The sequence below is a fragment of the Physeter macrocephalus genome, chromosome 10, assembly GCF_002837175.3.
Source record: "Physeter macrocephalus isolate SW-GA chromosome 10, ASM283717v5, whole genome shotgun sequence".
NCBI classification, from domain to species: domain Eukaryota; kingdom Metazoa; phylum Chordata; class Mammalia; order Artiodactyla; family Physeteridae; genus Physeter; species Physeter macrocephalus.
Genome location: NC_041223.1, coordinates 60,265,890 through 60,279,269, shown reverse-complemented (window position 1 = coordinate 60,279,269; position 13,380 = coordinate 60,265,890). Strand labels below are relative to the sequence as shown.

General features: G+C 36.1%; 1 protein-coding gene across 10 annotated transcripts in view; it reads right to left on the bottom strand.

Moving 5' to 3' along the window:
- Positions 1-13,380, bottom strand: part of USP45 (ubiquitin specific peptidase 45) — a 67,503-nt gene that overhangs the window by 22,039 nt on the left and 32,084 nt on the right. For 8 of the 10 annotated variants that reach the window (XR_008618395.1, XM_007101123.3, XM_055087601.1 and 5 more), the window contains 2 exons: positions 10,435-10,562; positions 5,040-5,127 (listed from right to left, as the gene is read on the bottom strand). Coding sequence is in view for 9 of the 10 variants with exons in the window: in XM_007101123.3 (XP_007101185.2) it covers positions 5,040-5,127; positions 10,435-10,562 (216 nt within the window). In the remaining variant the exon portion in view is untranslated. Of the gene's footprint in view, positions 1-5,039; positions 5,128-6,188; positions 6,260-10,434; positions 10,563-13,380 lie in introns of those variants that run through there. The other 2 variants (XM_055087606.1, XM_055087603.1) reach the window with 2 other exon arrangements.

The window sequence follows — 13,380 nt, the reverse complement described above, 5'->3', positions numbered from 1 at the left end:
GTTTTTAATCTGACACATACAGGGAATGAGCTGCTAATGTTATTCTCCCCTCCATGCCCTGCTGCCTGGATCAGCAGAGGACACACATTACCCCTCAGAATTGTTCTGCTCGGGCCTATTCCTGACATCCATGAGGTGGGCCATGATGAACTCAGAAGCAGAAAATACAATACAGAGCAGTCTCTAACCTTTTGGGATCAGGGAGCTAGTACCTGGTCTCTTCTACACCTCTGCCAATTGACTTTGACAGGCAGGCGTGGCTCAGAACACATTCATGATCTTGCCTACTGACTTCCCCAGAAAGAGCTCTTGTAAACTCTGGGAAGCCAAACCCAGACTATGTTCCAGAGAGTCTCTCATCTTTTTTGGGGGAAGCTTCATCCAATAATGGCAATAGGTTTGTGCTTGCTACCCAGTTTTATAAAACTAAACAATATATTATTTAAGCATACAGAGGTAGCTCTCAAAAACTATAAGAAAAAGCAATGGAATGATTTCTGTAAAAGTCAAAATAGTGGTTGCCTCTTATGAGGAAGAAGTATTTGAAAAAAAGAAGTAGGTAGTTTTTATGGTACTAATAACATTCTTTTTCTTTTTCTTTTTTTTTTTAACTCTGGGGGTGGTAGTAGGGAGAAGTGCTAATAATATTTATAATAATATTATGCTTTAAACTATATGTATATTGGTACACATTCTTCTGTATGTGTGATATGTTTTACAATAAGTTTTTAACATCCTCCCCCAATAATTATGAAAGTGAGTTTTATTAACTAGCCTATGATCAGCACATTTTATTTCATAGAACTGCTCACTATTCTCTTCAAGTGTTATTTTGAAAGTTAATACAATGTATACCTTACATATATACAAAGTAGAGTATAAAAGTGAACATACAGCAATCCATACCATGTCACACTCTCCTGAAATATACTTATATGTGAAGGAAACTGAAATAATGTGTCCCAGAAGCTATTAAATATTGAAATAATCTCCAATTCAGACTCAATAAACTTGAAAATTTATATAATTTGGATATTGTCTAAGCTAAACTTGACTCTTATACCTTGAACAGAGAGCTTATTAAACTAAAATATGAAAATTAGAATGGTGTGAATTCCATGTAAGAGAAACTTTTAATGGACTTAAATGAAAGATGCCAATAAATACCCATGTTCACCTATAAATATTTAATATAACTGTGAAAAGCCTCTCCAGCCACTAAAGATAAAGCCTCTAATTCAACTTAGAAATCTGTAAATTTATTCTACAATTTTGAACATTCAGACGACTTTCAATAGAATTTAATGAGTCTTTACCATACTCTAAAATGTAAGCTATATCACACTTTTAAAAGAGTAAAAACAATTAAGCTGTTTAAATTATTGACTTTTAAACTATTAGACTTTTGCTTTTTTATTTTATCCTAGCCACAAATTTATACTCTCTGCTCTAAACTGTTAAAGAGTTAGTTAATAGGTAGTTCATCAAGCTGAATAAAATAAATAGGCTTAGGTCCATCTTCAACCTTTCACTGTTGTGCTTTGAACCATTTAGGTTTAAAAAAAAAAAAGACTTTGGTTAGGGAGTGACTAACAACCACGGCACATTAATCATTTAGCAGTACCCATGTTCGACTAGTTCAAATCTCCATGTTAAACTTCTTTCAAAAATAATGCAAACACTCATAATTTAAGTTAGCTGAGATATTCTACCTTTAAAATAATCTTACCCAGTAATGTATTAAACCGATATATCTTTGATAATGCAAATGTAATTATCATTAATTTAGAGATAGCTCAAATTAAAAGGAAAAAAGTAAAGAAGCATATATTTCTAAGGCAAAAAGACTGCCTATAAAAGAAGTTCTTATTGTGAATTTGATTTTATTTCACACATAAAAATTTTAGAATTTTTGCACAAATGATCCCTTTAGCTCTCTACTCAGCGAGTTATATTCCTCAACTTCAGAGTCATAAGAAAAAGACCCTAATGAAACAATATGAAAAGAGGTCAGTAGTTTTTAATCATCACTAGAAGAGTCTGGTGGCAGACATACCGCTGTAGCCTTCCTTCAATCAAAAAACACATGGCAGAGACAAACTACAACAGCAGCCCGATTAACAGCTGCGGAGTTCCCAGGCCAGACAATGCAGCTCCTGCTTGGGTACTCACTGTAACTGACTGGCACGACTGTCCTTGCTTACGAGACTGAATAGATCCACAGACTTGACATTTTAATTCTGCCACACCATCTAAAACCCTCAAATAAAGGAAGAAAGATAACAGCTTTCAAAAACCAATGTTTCCTGCTGTACTGCCTGAGTTTTCAAGGTACTGTGAATCATCATAATGCATCATTACGACAAAAGAATAATTTAATTGTAACAAAGAATGCCATCAAGTAATAAAAGTAAAACAGAAAAAAAATTATAGGGATAGATTTTATTGTTTTATTTGTATTATCAACAGAGAAGAACATCGTAAAGAGTGACTTTTAATTTCATTTACAATGATACATGACCACCATGTAGCAAATGTATCCTGCAAATCATAGGGGAAAAAAAATTATTCTAGCAACTGATGGTTTGAATTAATCCGAAAGTAACTACTATGTCATCTGTAGGCTCAGAAGGTCAAAATGCATTTACTACTCATAACACAAAGACAGAGCATCTCTTTCCACCTTACTACCTTGCATCGACCCCTTCAATAAGAGTATCAATATATCATAGTTATTAAATCAGAGTTAATACTTTTCTCAAATAGTGAAATAATTATGGTTAAATTTTAAATAGCAAGCTTAAAAAAATGGGTTATTTATACTAGTCACTGATGACCAAGCATTAAAATTAAACTTTAATTAGCAGTATTGGATAAAATTAGATAATTAGTTTGGAGGTCAGAAAGACTTAAGTTTGAATCTCCATTCTTGATATCAGTTTCTAGATCTAAGAAAATGTGATCAAATATTAGCTCAGGGGGATTGTGTTAATGTCCCCAAACTTAACTAATTACAAATCTCTTTACTGACTTTTTTCAAAACAAATTACAGGTAAAACCTGATGCAGAATTACCCTGTCAATTTAACAGTTTATTCAAATTATAACATATTCAAAATAACGGCAAATCCCCAAGTAACTAGCTAGTATAACTCATTTAAGAGACTTTGTTTTCTTCCCAATTCCAATTCTCAAGAAATACTGTCCATTTAAAGGGTAAGCACAGGGAATTCCCCGGTGGTCCAGTGGGTAGGACTCGGTGCTTTCACTGCCAGGGGCACAGGTTTGATTCCTGATCTGGGAACGAAGATCCAACAAGCCATGAGGCGTGGCCAACAAAAAAAAAAGGGCACAGGGCGGGGGGTAAGCACAGACAACATATTCAACAAACATTCACTGAGCACTACTGTGTGCAAGGCACATGGGATACCATTCCTTGAGGAGACCACAATCCAAGAGAGATGACAGACATAAATCTAAATAGAAGGTAGTAGGGTTCATAATCAAAATACATAAAAATAGATGGCAGAAAGGGAGTGACACCTTCAGAAGCTGAATTCAACTAATTTAATATGAAAGTCTAACAACAGCCAATTAAGGATAGGATTGTAATATACACTGTTTGGTATCAGGAGGGTGTAATTAACTCATTCTTTAAGATAATTTACGAAAAAATATTAGAACCATAACTCTCTCTTCACTGAAAACTGGCCATTAGGAGTAAAGAAACACTACAATGTTATGTACAATTCAAAGTAGAATTTAAAAAAAAAAAAAAGGAGGGTCCACCCTGCCTAGTAACATAGTAAACACCTACCACAAACATATCAGCACTTCATTTTCACTTGGTTGCTCTACTACCATATCAATATTTAAATTAAGAAGGGTATTCACCTTGAACAGAAAACAGGATTTCACCTGTTATTAACAATTATGATTGGCAGGGGCTGCCCAGAGTGCTATGTTGAGAATGATTCTGAGACTGAACCCTGACTCAGTGGAACTGTTATGAATGATTAGCAGGGTCTGCTATGAGAGAGAAAGGGAGGAAGTGGAGGATATGTGCTGTGTATTTGATATCTTCCATCTTTAATATCTTGTATTTTCTCTGAAAAATTGTATACTATTTGCATAGGACCCCACCAAAAAAGGTGAATATAACTAATTTAATATTAAAGTCAACCAACAGCCAATCAATTAAGGGACAGGATTACAATAAATCCTGTTTGGGAAATCTAACCAGTCCTTTTTTACTCAGAAACAGTCCCTGATCCAGGAAGCTGGGACCCCAATTTCCTGGTTTCTGAGTGGACTGCAATCCAACAGGGGATAATGGGACTCCTCTCTTTTGGGAATTTAGAATTGGGATTCACAAGCAGCAAGCCCTGGTGGTCAGGTGCTACCATTCAGACAGGGAAGCAAAGAAACTACTCTGTCCGCAGAGAGATGGGTAAAGAAAATCTATAGAGCCAGAGAAACTGGGGGAAAAAGGAGAATACTTTCCGGATTCCTGAGAACCTTCCTGTCTTATATCCCCCTTTATTTGGATTATTAGATTCCCTTTTCTTTATTTAAGCTAGTATTAATTAATTTCTGTTATTTATAGCCAAAGGGCATTAACTAATAAAGGGTAACAGAGTTGTGAAAGAGTGAAAAAATATTCTTCTGGTAGAAGGGGAAAAAAGTAGGGGGAAGAGAAGAGTAAGTAGAAGTTTTTTAAAAAATCAAATTACTCTCAACCGTACATTAAAATTTTGGTAAAAATTCCTTCAGTTTTGTACCCTCTTCTTAAAAAGAATATGTGAGGGCTTCCCTGGTGGCACAGTGGTTGAGAGTCCGCCTGCCGATGCAGGGGACACGGGTTCGTGCCCCGGTCCGGGAAGATCCCGCGTGCCGCGGAGCGGCTGGGCCCGTGAGCCGTGGCCACTGAGCCTGCGCGTCCGGAGCCTGTGCTCCGCAACGGGAGAGGCCACGACGGTGAGAGGCCCGCGTACCGAAAAAAAAAAAAAACAATATGTGATAAACACAAAGAAACCTGACCTTTGTTTCTTCTGTCCTCACTGCATCGAGCAGATAATGAAGAAGCTCCTGACTGTCCTGTTGTTGAAAACTTTTAAATCCAGGGGCCCTATGATTTAAAAACAAAACAGGAAAGAAAAAAAGAACAATCATTTTATCAACAATATATTATTATTATTTAAAATCACCTTGAAATAACATATATTCAAAGATTCAATTTACTCCTTTTCCTATAAATAGAAAGATAAAGTGTGATTACTGTTCCAATTAGGATGAGATCTTCAGTACCCTGAGAATAATATGGCTAAACACTTACTAAGCAACTACTACATGCCAAGTACAGTACATATGTTAAGTTTCACACGATCCTGAAACAAGCTTGGAATGTACTATTTTCTTTAGCTTATATATGAGGGTTCAGAGGGACTTTAATTTGCAAGGTCACACAGCAGGTAAAAAAAGTATTCAAACCCAAGCTACTGTGATCTATTATCTTCCTACCTTATATAACCAAAAGAAAAGCAAGAGATTATTTATATTAATATAAAGAACTATAAACTGTTATCTCTATGAAGGTTTTCATTTTATGAATTTGACAATCAGATTTCCCATGTATTAATTAAATAAAAGGATAAGGGGTTATTCATGGAGAAATCAGCACAGCAAATGTTTAGCTGATTTCAGTAACTTTAAAAAGTAATACTGGGCTTCCCTGGTGGCGCGGTGGTTGAGAGTCCGCCTGCCGATGCAGGGGACGCGGGTTCGTGCCCCGGTTCGGGAAGATCCCACGTGCCGCGGAGGGACTGGGCCCGTGACCCACGGCCGCTGAGCCTGCGCGTCCGGAGCCTGTGCTCCGCAACGGGAGAGGCCACAACAGTGAGAGGCCCGCGTACGGCAAAAAAAAAAAAAAAAAAAAAAAAAAAAAAAGAAACTAAAAAGTAATATTTACTGCAGTTAACTCAATGCTAAAATGAATATTTTTGCCTTAAATGCAAACAATTACTAAATTTAAAAAGCGCTCTAAGATGAAGACAGAATTTTGTCAAAACAATACAAAATAGTAAGACTATCTCATGGTAGTACAAGTTTACAATGGTCTTATTATGACATATACCACATATTTCATTTGATGTACACAACAATGCTGTTAAGGAATTCATAAATACATACTCCGCCATTTTATATAAGGGACTTGAGCATCCATGGATTTTGGTATCCTCGGGGGTCCTGGGACCAATCCCCTGTGGATACCAAGAGACAACTGTAATACAAACTCCGTTTTACGCTTGAGAAAACTGAAGAACAAGTTGAGTGCCACTGACATAAATCCAGGTCTTCTGATTCTTGAGTCCAGTACTTTAAGCATTATTCCTCATTATCTCATGATGAATATTTATCCTAGTAATGTACTAGTGTGAGTCCCTGGTGTTAAAACACTCTCTGAACTACTAGCGAATCTAGCCTGAAACAGGAACCATCATTTCAGTTACTCACTCTTGCTAAGAAGTAGCAAATAGCAGCATGATGTAGAGAACACTTTCACTTACTCCCTTGGTGGACTTCCCTTTCTGCGATAGTGCCCACCTGCTAGATCAGAGACGAGGACAGAAACCAAGATGGATACAAATTCCAACCCTTTTAGGACCTCCCGAGCTGGAATTCATAAAGGCAGAAATTGCATGACACTACATTTAGGCTGTAGGTATCAGGAAAGGTCTGTGAAGTGGAAGAAGACTGGGAGTGGAAATGGGGATCCTTCAGAGAGCCTCACCAGCCAGGTGGCAGGTAGGAGGAGACAGTTTATGGCTTTCGAAGCAGACACACAGGAAGAAATAGTTCCCAAAGGAGAAACGGTCTCCACCATGTCTCTACCTATAGCTCCATCTCAACCATGCACAAAGCACTTACTGCCTTCTACACCACTGAAGAAAATTTAATAAACCTAGATTTTTTTTCTTTCTTCTTTTACTTAGGGCTGGGGAACAAATCATATGATGACTTATAGAGTCTCTAATGGAGCCTATCTGAGCTACCAATAAATATCAAAAGAGACCTTCAAACTTAAAGGATAAACATAGAAAAATCACTAAATATATGAAAAAATTCACCCTATTCAAAACAAGGGAAATTCTAAACATTCACAGGAACTGTGCCTTAGTAAAAGTGTTACTGTAGGAAAGAGTTGAGAACTTTCAGAAATCTCAAATTCTAAGAGGAAAATGTATACACACTCATAAAACAGGAACAGACTGCCAAGACAAAGAAATTTAAAACAAGAGAGACTTCATGGAGATATCTTCTGGGTGCAGATGAATCAGTCTGTTCATAATCCAAAAACTCTCTCTCCTCCAAACATAACAAAATATAAAAAGAGAAAACAGACAAACAAAAAAGGCTTAAGTGGGATTCAATACAAAAAAATCTCACAGAACAAAAATATTAGAACACGAAATTGTAGGCAGACTAAAAAACAGACTTGACAGGCTCTAGGCCTGAAAGAGCTCAGCCCTGAAGGGTAAAGAAAACTAAAAGTACTTCAGACAGAGACCAGAGCCAGGATCATTGTTTAAGGATGGTTGATCTTACCAAGAGCCTGAAAGGAAGCCCTTAGGCAAGTGTTACCTAGGGCTACGACAGAACACCGGCACAGCCTAGGGACCTGAACCTGAGCCAAGCCTTCTAAAGACTCTTCTCCCATCTGCTAACCAGGGCAGCATGGTAACTGAATCATTAAGAGAGCTGGATCTCCAAGGCCAGCCTGGAGGGAAGGGGTGAGGCTATCATAAAATTTAAAATTTTTAGACAGAAAGAGGAGGTGGATATAAGGAAGGGAGGGGATGGGAGAAAGCAAAGGAGTCGAAGACAGGAGTGGAAAAACAAAAAATTCACCCCAAAGAAGGCTACAATCCAGTATTATAAAACACATAAAGAAATCTAATGTTAAAAACAACTGAAATGAATTTACTTTACTCCAAATAAATTGTATAGAACTGTCCCAAAGGTGTTGCCATAAATATGTTGAGAATGTCCAAAAACATAAAATAAAGGCATAACTGCCAATAAAAGCCCAGATACTACAAAAAATAGAAAAAAATTTAAATAAGAACATGTTGATATAAGATAGCAAATTAAAATATTAGAAATAAGAAAATTAAACTACAGGGCTTCCCTGGTGGCACAGTGGTTGAGAATCCACCTGCCAATGCAGGGGACACGGGTTCGTGCCCCGGTCCGGGAAGATCCCACATGCCACGGAGCGGCTGGGCCCGTGAGCCATGGCCGCTGAGCCTGCGCGTCGCAACGGGAGAGGCCACAACAGTGAGAGGCCCGCGTACCGCAAAAAAAAAAAAAAAAAAAAAAATTTGATGAAGAAAAATCAAGGACCTAAATAAATGAAAAGGTATCTGATAATCATGCATTGGAAGACTCAACATTGTTAAAATGTCATTTCTCTCCAAACTGATCTACACATTCAATGTAATCCCAACTGACTAATTTAAAAGTCACATAAAAAAGCAAAGGACCAAGAGCAGTAACCCAACCCCCAAAAAAAGAAAATTTGAGGACTCACACCATCCAATTCCAAGACTTAGTATGAAGCTATAGTAATCAAGACAGTACAGTATTGGGGTAAGAATAGACATATAGATCAATGGAACAGAACAAAGTCCAAAAATAGACCCCACATATATGGCTTAAATCTTCACCTGACTTTTTTTTTTAATCACTTTTGTTAATATATACATATCTTTTTAAAGTAAATACAATAAAGCAAAAGAAAATGCAATTTAAAAATATTTTCAAATAACGTTTGATCCAGTAATTCTATTTATCCCACATACTCTCATAAGTGCAATGATACACACACACACACATACACACATATCTATATGTAAAATCAAATAAGTTATATCCACATGTACTAATATAGAAAGATGTACAAAACACATTAAGCAAAACAAGCAAGTTGCAAACAATTTATTTTTATGTCTATGTATGCATAATCACTTTTGGATAGAAGAAAACAGATAACAGTAGTCTGAATTTTTATCTATGAGCACCTATCATTTTAATAATAATTAGAAAATGTTTATAAATCTCTATAAAACCAGAAAAAAAAAGATACAAAACAAAGTTATTTTGGGGAGAGTCAAAAACAAATTTCTAAAGTACCTAATGTCCTAAAAACTTTTTAACTCTATGAGGCACCCATGTCTCTGAGACTTTTAAAGGCTTTTTTTGTTCTTCAGGCTTTGAAAAAACAGCACCTGTCGACCAAATGAAACATATAATAAACCCTCCATATTTTGGACTACATTTAAAATACCCTGGCACGTTATGCTAAGTGAAATAAGTCAGTTACAATAAGACAAATAGTGCATGATTCCAATTATATGAGGGACCTAGAAAGGGCGGAGGGGAAAAGAGGAGTTACTAATTAATGAACAAGTTTTAGTCAAGCAAGATGAATAAGCTCTAGAGATCTGCTGTTCAACACTGTACCTACAGTCAACAATAACACATTGTACACTTGAAATTTTTTTATGAGGGTAGATCTCATGTTGTGTTCTTTCCACAATAAACTTTTTTAAAAAAGAAAATTAACATTGGTACAATACTATGAGATAAAATAAAATGCAATAAAATATAATACAATACCATGGCATAGGTAACTAGCTTAAATTAAAATGAAATTTTAAAACCTGGAGATATATAAAAATGCAAGTTCACATTTAAAGAATTTTGTTTCTACATATTTTACTAATTGTGGACTGGACTAATTTATGAGCTCCTGAAAGGGTCTGTTTTTAATAAATTATAAGCTGGGCACCCCTGGATTCTAGCAACTACTTGACACAAAGTAAGATCTCAAATTTCTATAAAGGAATAAATGAATGTCAGGTCCCTTATGACATGTGTTTATTTCTAGGCACACAAGGATTTTGATTTTAAATATACTGCGATATCTTGGGAAATTTACTTAAATTCTGCATGCCTCAAAGCTCATCTTTAAAAATAAGAAAACTAGGTTAGATGATCTATTATAGCACTTTTAGATTTTATAATTCTATAATTTTCTCACTTTATGGTATTACATCATGGGCTTCTGAGTCAGGACAGATATCTATTTAAACCCTATTTTTGTCACCATGAAACAAGGTAAGCTACTCAACTTCTGGGGGTCTCAGTTTCCTTATATATAAAATGGGGATAAACAATCACTTCTTCAGAGTATTTGAGATATAATTTAGATAAGGCACACAGCTGCAACTAAACGAATGCTAGTTCTTTCTCTTGGTAGTCTAGGCAATAACAGCAATGTCACAGTCAGAGTCAAACTACTCATATTAAGTGATAAACACATTAGTGTTTTGTAACTCATGATTATTTCTATTAAGAATGTAGATGTACCCACTTCTGACAAAGCTGATTAAAAAGAACTTTGGGAGAAAGCGGTCCTCTTTCAGTCTCCATGCTGTGAAGAAACAGGAACAAGGCTGAGGTCAATGGTCCAGGGCTTGAAAGTTCCACCACTAATGGGTCCTTTAAAAACATGATCAACTCTATGTCAGAAATACACAATTTTTAAATAAAATACTTTTAAAAATCTAAGTTACACTCTGTTTAAATGACGACTAAATCACCTCAAGTGTATTAAGAAGCTTTATTCCCTCGTATATAAGATGAATATATAAAAAATGAAATTAAATGCCTTACCTTGAAAAATATAGGTATTTTCATATCCTCTGCCCTTTACTTAATAAAACTATTAGCTTAAGAGTGAAAAACCAATCTTTTGTTGCTTGTAACTGTCCCTTAATGTGCTCTCCTAAAATAAAATTACTCATCGACTTGATATTTGTACAAATTCACAAATAATCAAAAATTACATTTATGAGCAAAACCCCATACTCTTCTTTTCCCCAAATATTTTACTAACAAATTAAGGAATGGGAAATTATGTCACAAATTGGTACACTGTCTCCCTCTTTTAAAGGAGAGAGACATAAAGTTTGACAAAAGCAGCTACAACTGTGTGAAGGAGCAACACTCTTTATTCTAGAATTTTTTCCCCACCAAGTTTTATCTTCTAAAATGTTATCCTTGCTAGTAACCCCTCTCCTTACAGACAATGAATAAAAAGCAGATCCCAAATATAATCCTCAGACACTATAGAACGTTATCTTCTAAGACAGCTATCACATATGTTGTTTCATTCATATACTCATGAAATACAAATTACATATATATTTCATACCAACTATCCTAAAAAATCAGCCATCTAGCTAAAACCACAGAAAGGACAGGCTATAATTTTCTATAGTTTTTGAATATCATAAGTGATTTCTGCAATGTTCAGTAAATTGAAAGCTATCTCAAGGGTCAAAAGTAAAATCTAAGGCAGTTTCAAAGCTCAAGCACTAAGGTGCAGTATCCCCTGCTCCCAACTTAAGTATTTTGAGACAGTTTAAAAACTTCAGAACTGACTGAGTAAATAACCTGTTTTTAAAAGTATACTTAAATTTTGAAAACAAAAGTAAGTTTATTGATGAGAATGCAATATGGGTGAATCTCACTAACATGCTGACAGAAGCCAAATGTAAAAGAGTCCATATTGTATAACTTCATTTATATATAATATTAAAACAGGCAAAACTAATCTGCCCTTTAGAAACCAGGTTAGTGGCTATCCTTGTGAGGCAGGAAGGCAGGGAATGGAAGGGAACCTGAAGGGGGCTTCTAGCTGCTGGTAATCCTCTGTTTCTTGAGAAAAATGTTGGTTAGTTTCAGTTCAGTGTATTCAGTTTGAGAAAATTCAACAGCTCTACATTTATGATGTACACTCCTCTGTGTGAATACTTTAATAAAAAGTTTTTTAAAAGTAAGCACACTGCTGCCCAGAGATAAACCCACACACATATGGTCACCTTATTTTTGGTAAAGGAGGCAAGAATATACAGTGGAGAAAAGACAGCCTCTTCAATAAGTGGTGCTGGGAAAACTGGACAGCGACATGTAAAAGAATGAAATTAGAGCACTCCCTAACACCATACACAAAAATAAATTCAAAATGGCACCTCCTAGAGAAATGGAAATAAAAACAAAAATAAAATGGGACCTAGTGAAACTTAAAAGCTTTTGCAGAGCAAAGGAAACCATAAACAAGATGAAAAGACAACCCTTAGAATGGGAGAAAATATTTGCAAATGAAGCAACTGACAGAGGATTAATCTCCAAAATTTACAAGCAGCTCATGCAGCTCAATATCAAAAAAACAAACAACCCAATCAAAAAATGGGCAGAACATCTAAACAGACATTTCTCCAAAGAAGATATACAGATTGCCAACAAACACATGAAAGGATGCTCAACATCACTAATCATTAGAGAAATGCAAATCAAAACTGCAAGGAGGTATCACCTCACACTGGTCAGAATGGCCATCATCAAAAAATCTACAAACAATAAATGCTGGAGAGGGTGTGGAGAAAAGGGAACCCTCCTGCACCGTAGGCAGGAATGTAAACTGACACAGCCACTATGGAGAACAGTATGGAAGTTCCTTAAAAAACTAAAATTAGACTACCATATGACCCAGCAATCCCACTACTGGGCATATACCGTGAGAAAACCATAATTCAAAAAGAGACATGCACCACAAAGTTCATTGCAGCACTATTTACAATAGCCAGGACATGGAAGCAACCTAAGTGTCCACCGACAGATGAATGGATAAAGAAGATGTGGCACATATATACAATGGAATATTACTCAGCCATAAAAAGAAATGAAATTGAGCTATTTGTAGTGAGGTGGATGGACCTAGAGTCTGTCATACAGAGTGAAGTAAGTCAGAAAGAGAAAAACAAACACTGTATGCTAACACATATATATGGAATCTAAAAAAAAAAAAAAAAAGGTTCTGATGAACCTAGGGACAGGACAGGAATAAAGATGCAGACATAGAGAATGGACTTGAGGACATGGGGAGGGGGAAGGGGAAGCTCACCAAGTGAGAGAGTATCACTGACATACATACACTACCAAATGTAAAATAGATAGCTAGTGGGAAGCAGCTGCATAGCACAGGGAGATCAGCTCGGTGCTTTGTGACCACCTAGAGGGGTGGGATATGGAGGGTGGGAGGGAGACGCAAGAGGGAGGAGATATGGGGATATATGTATATGTATAGCTGATGCACTTTGTTATACAGCAGAAACTAACACAACATTGTACAGCAATTATACTCCAATAAAGATGTTTACAAAAAAGTAAGCACACTGCTGATATTCATATAAATATTAACAAATTGAATCCAGCAACATAGAAGAAGAAGAATACATCATAACTAACAGGGGTT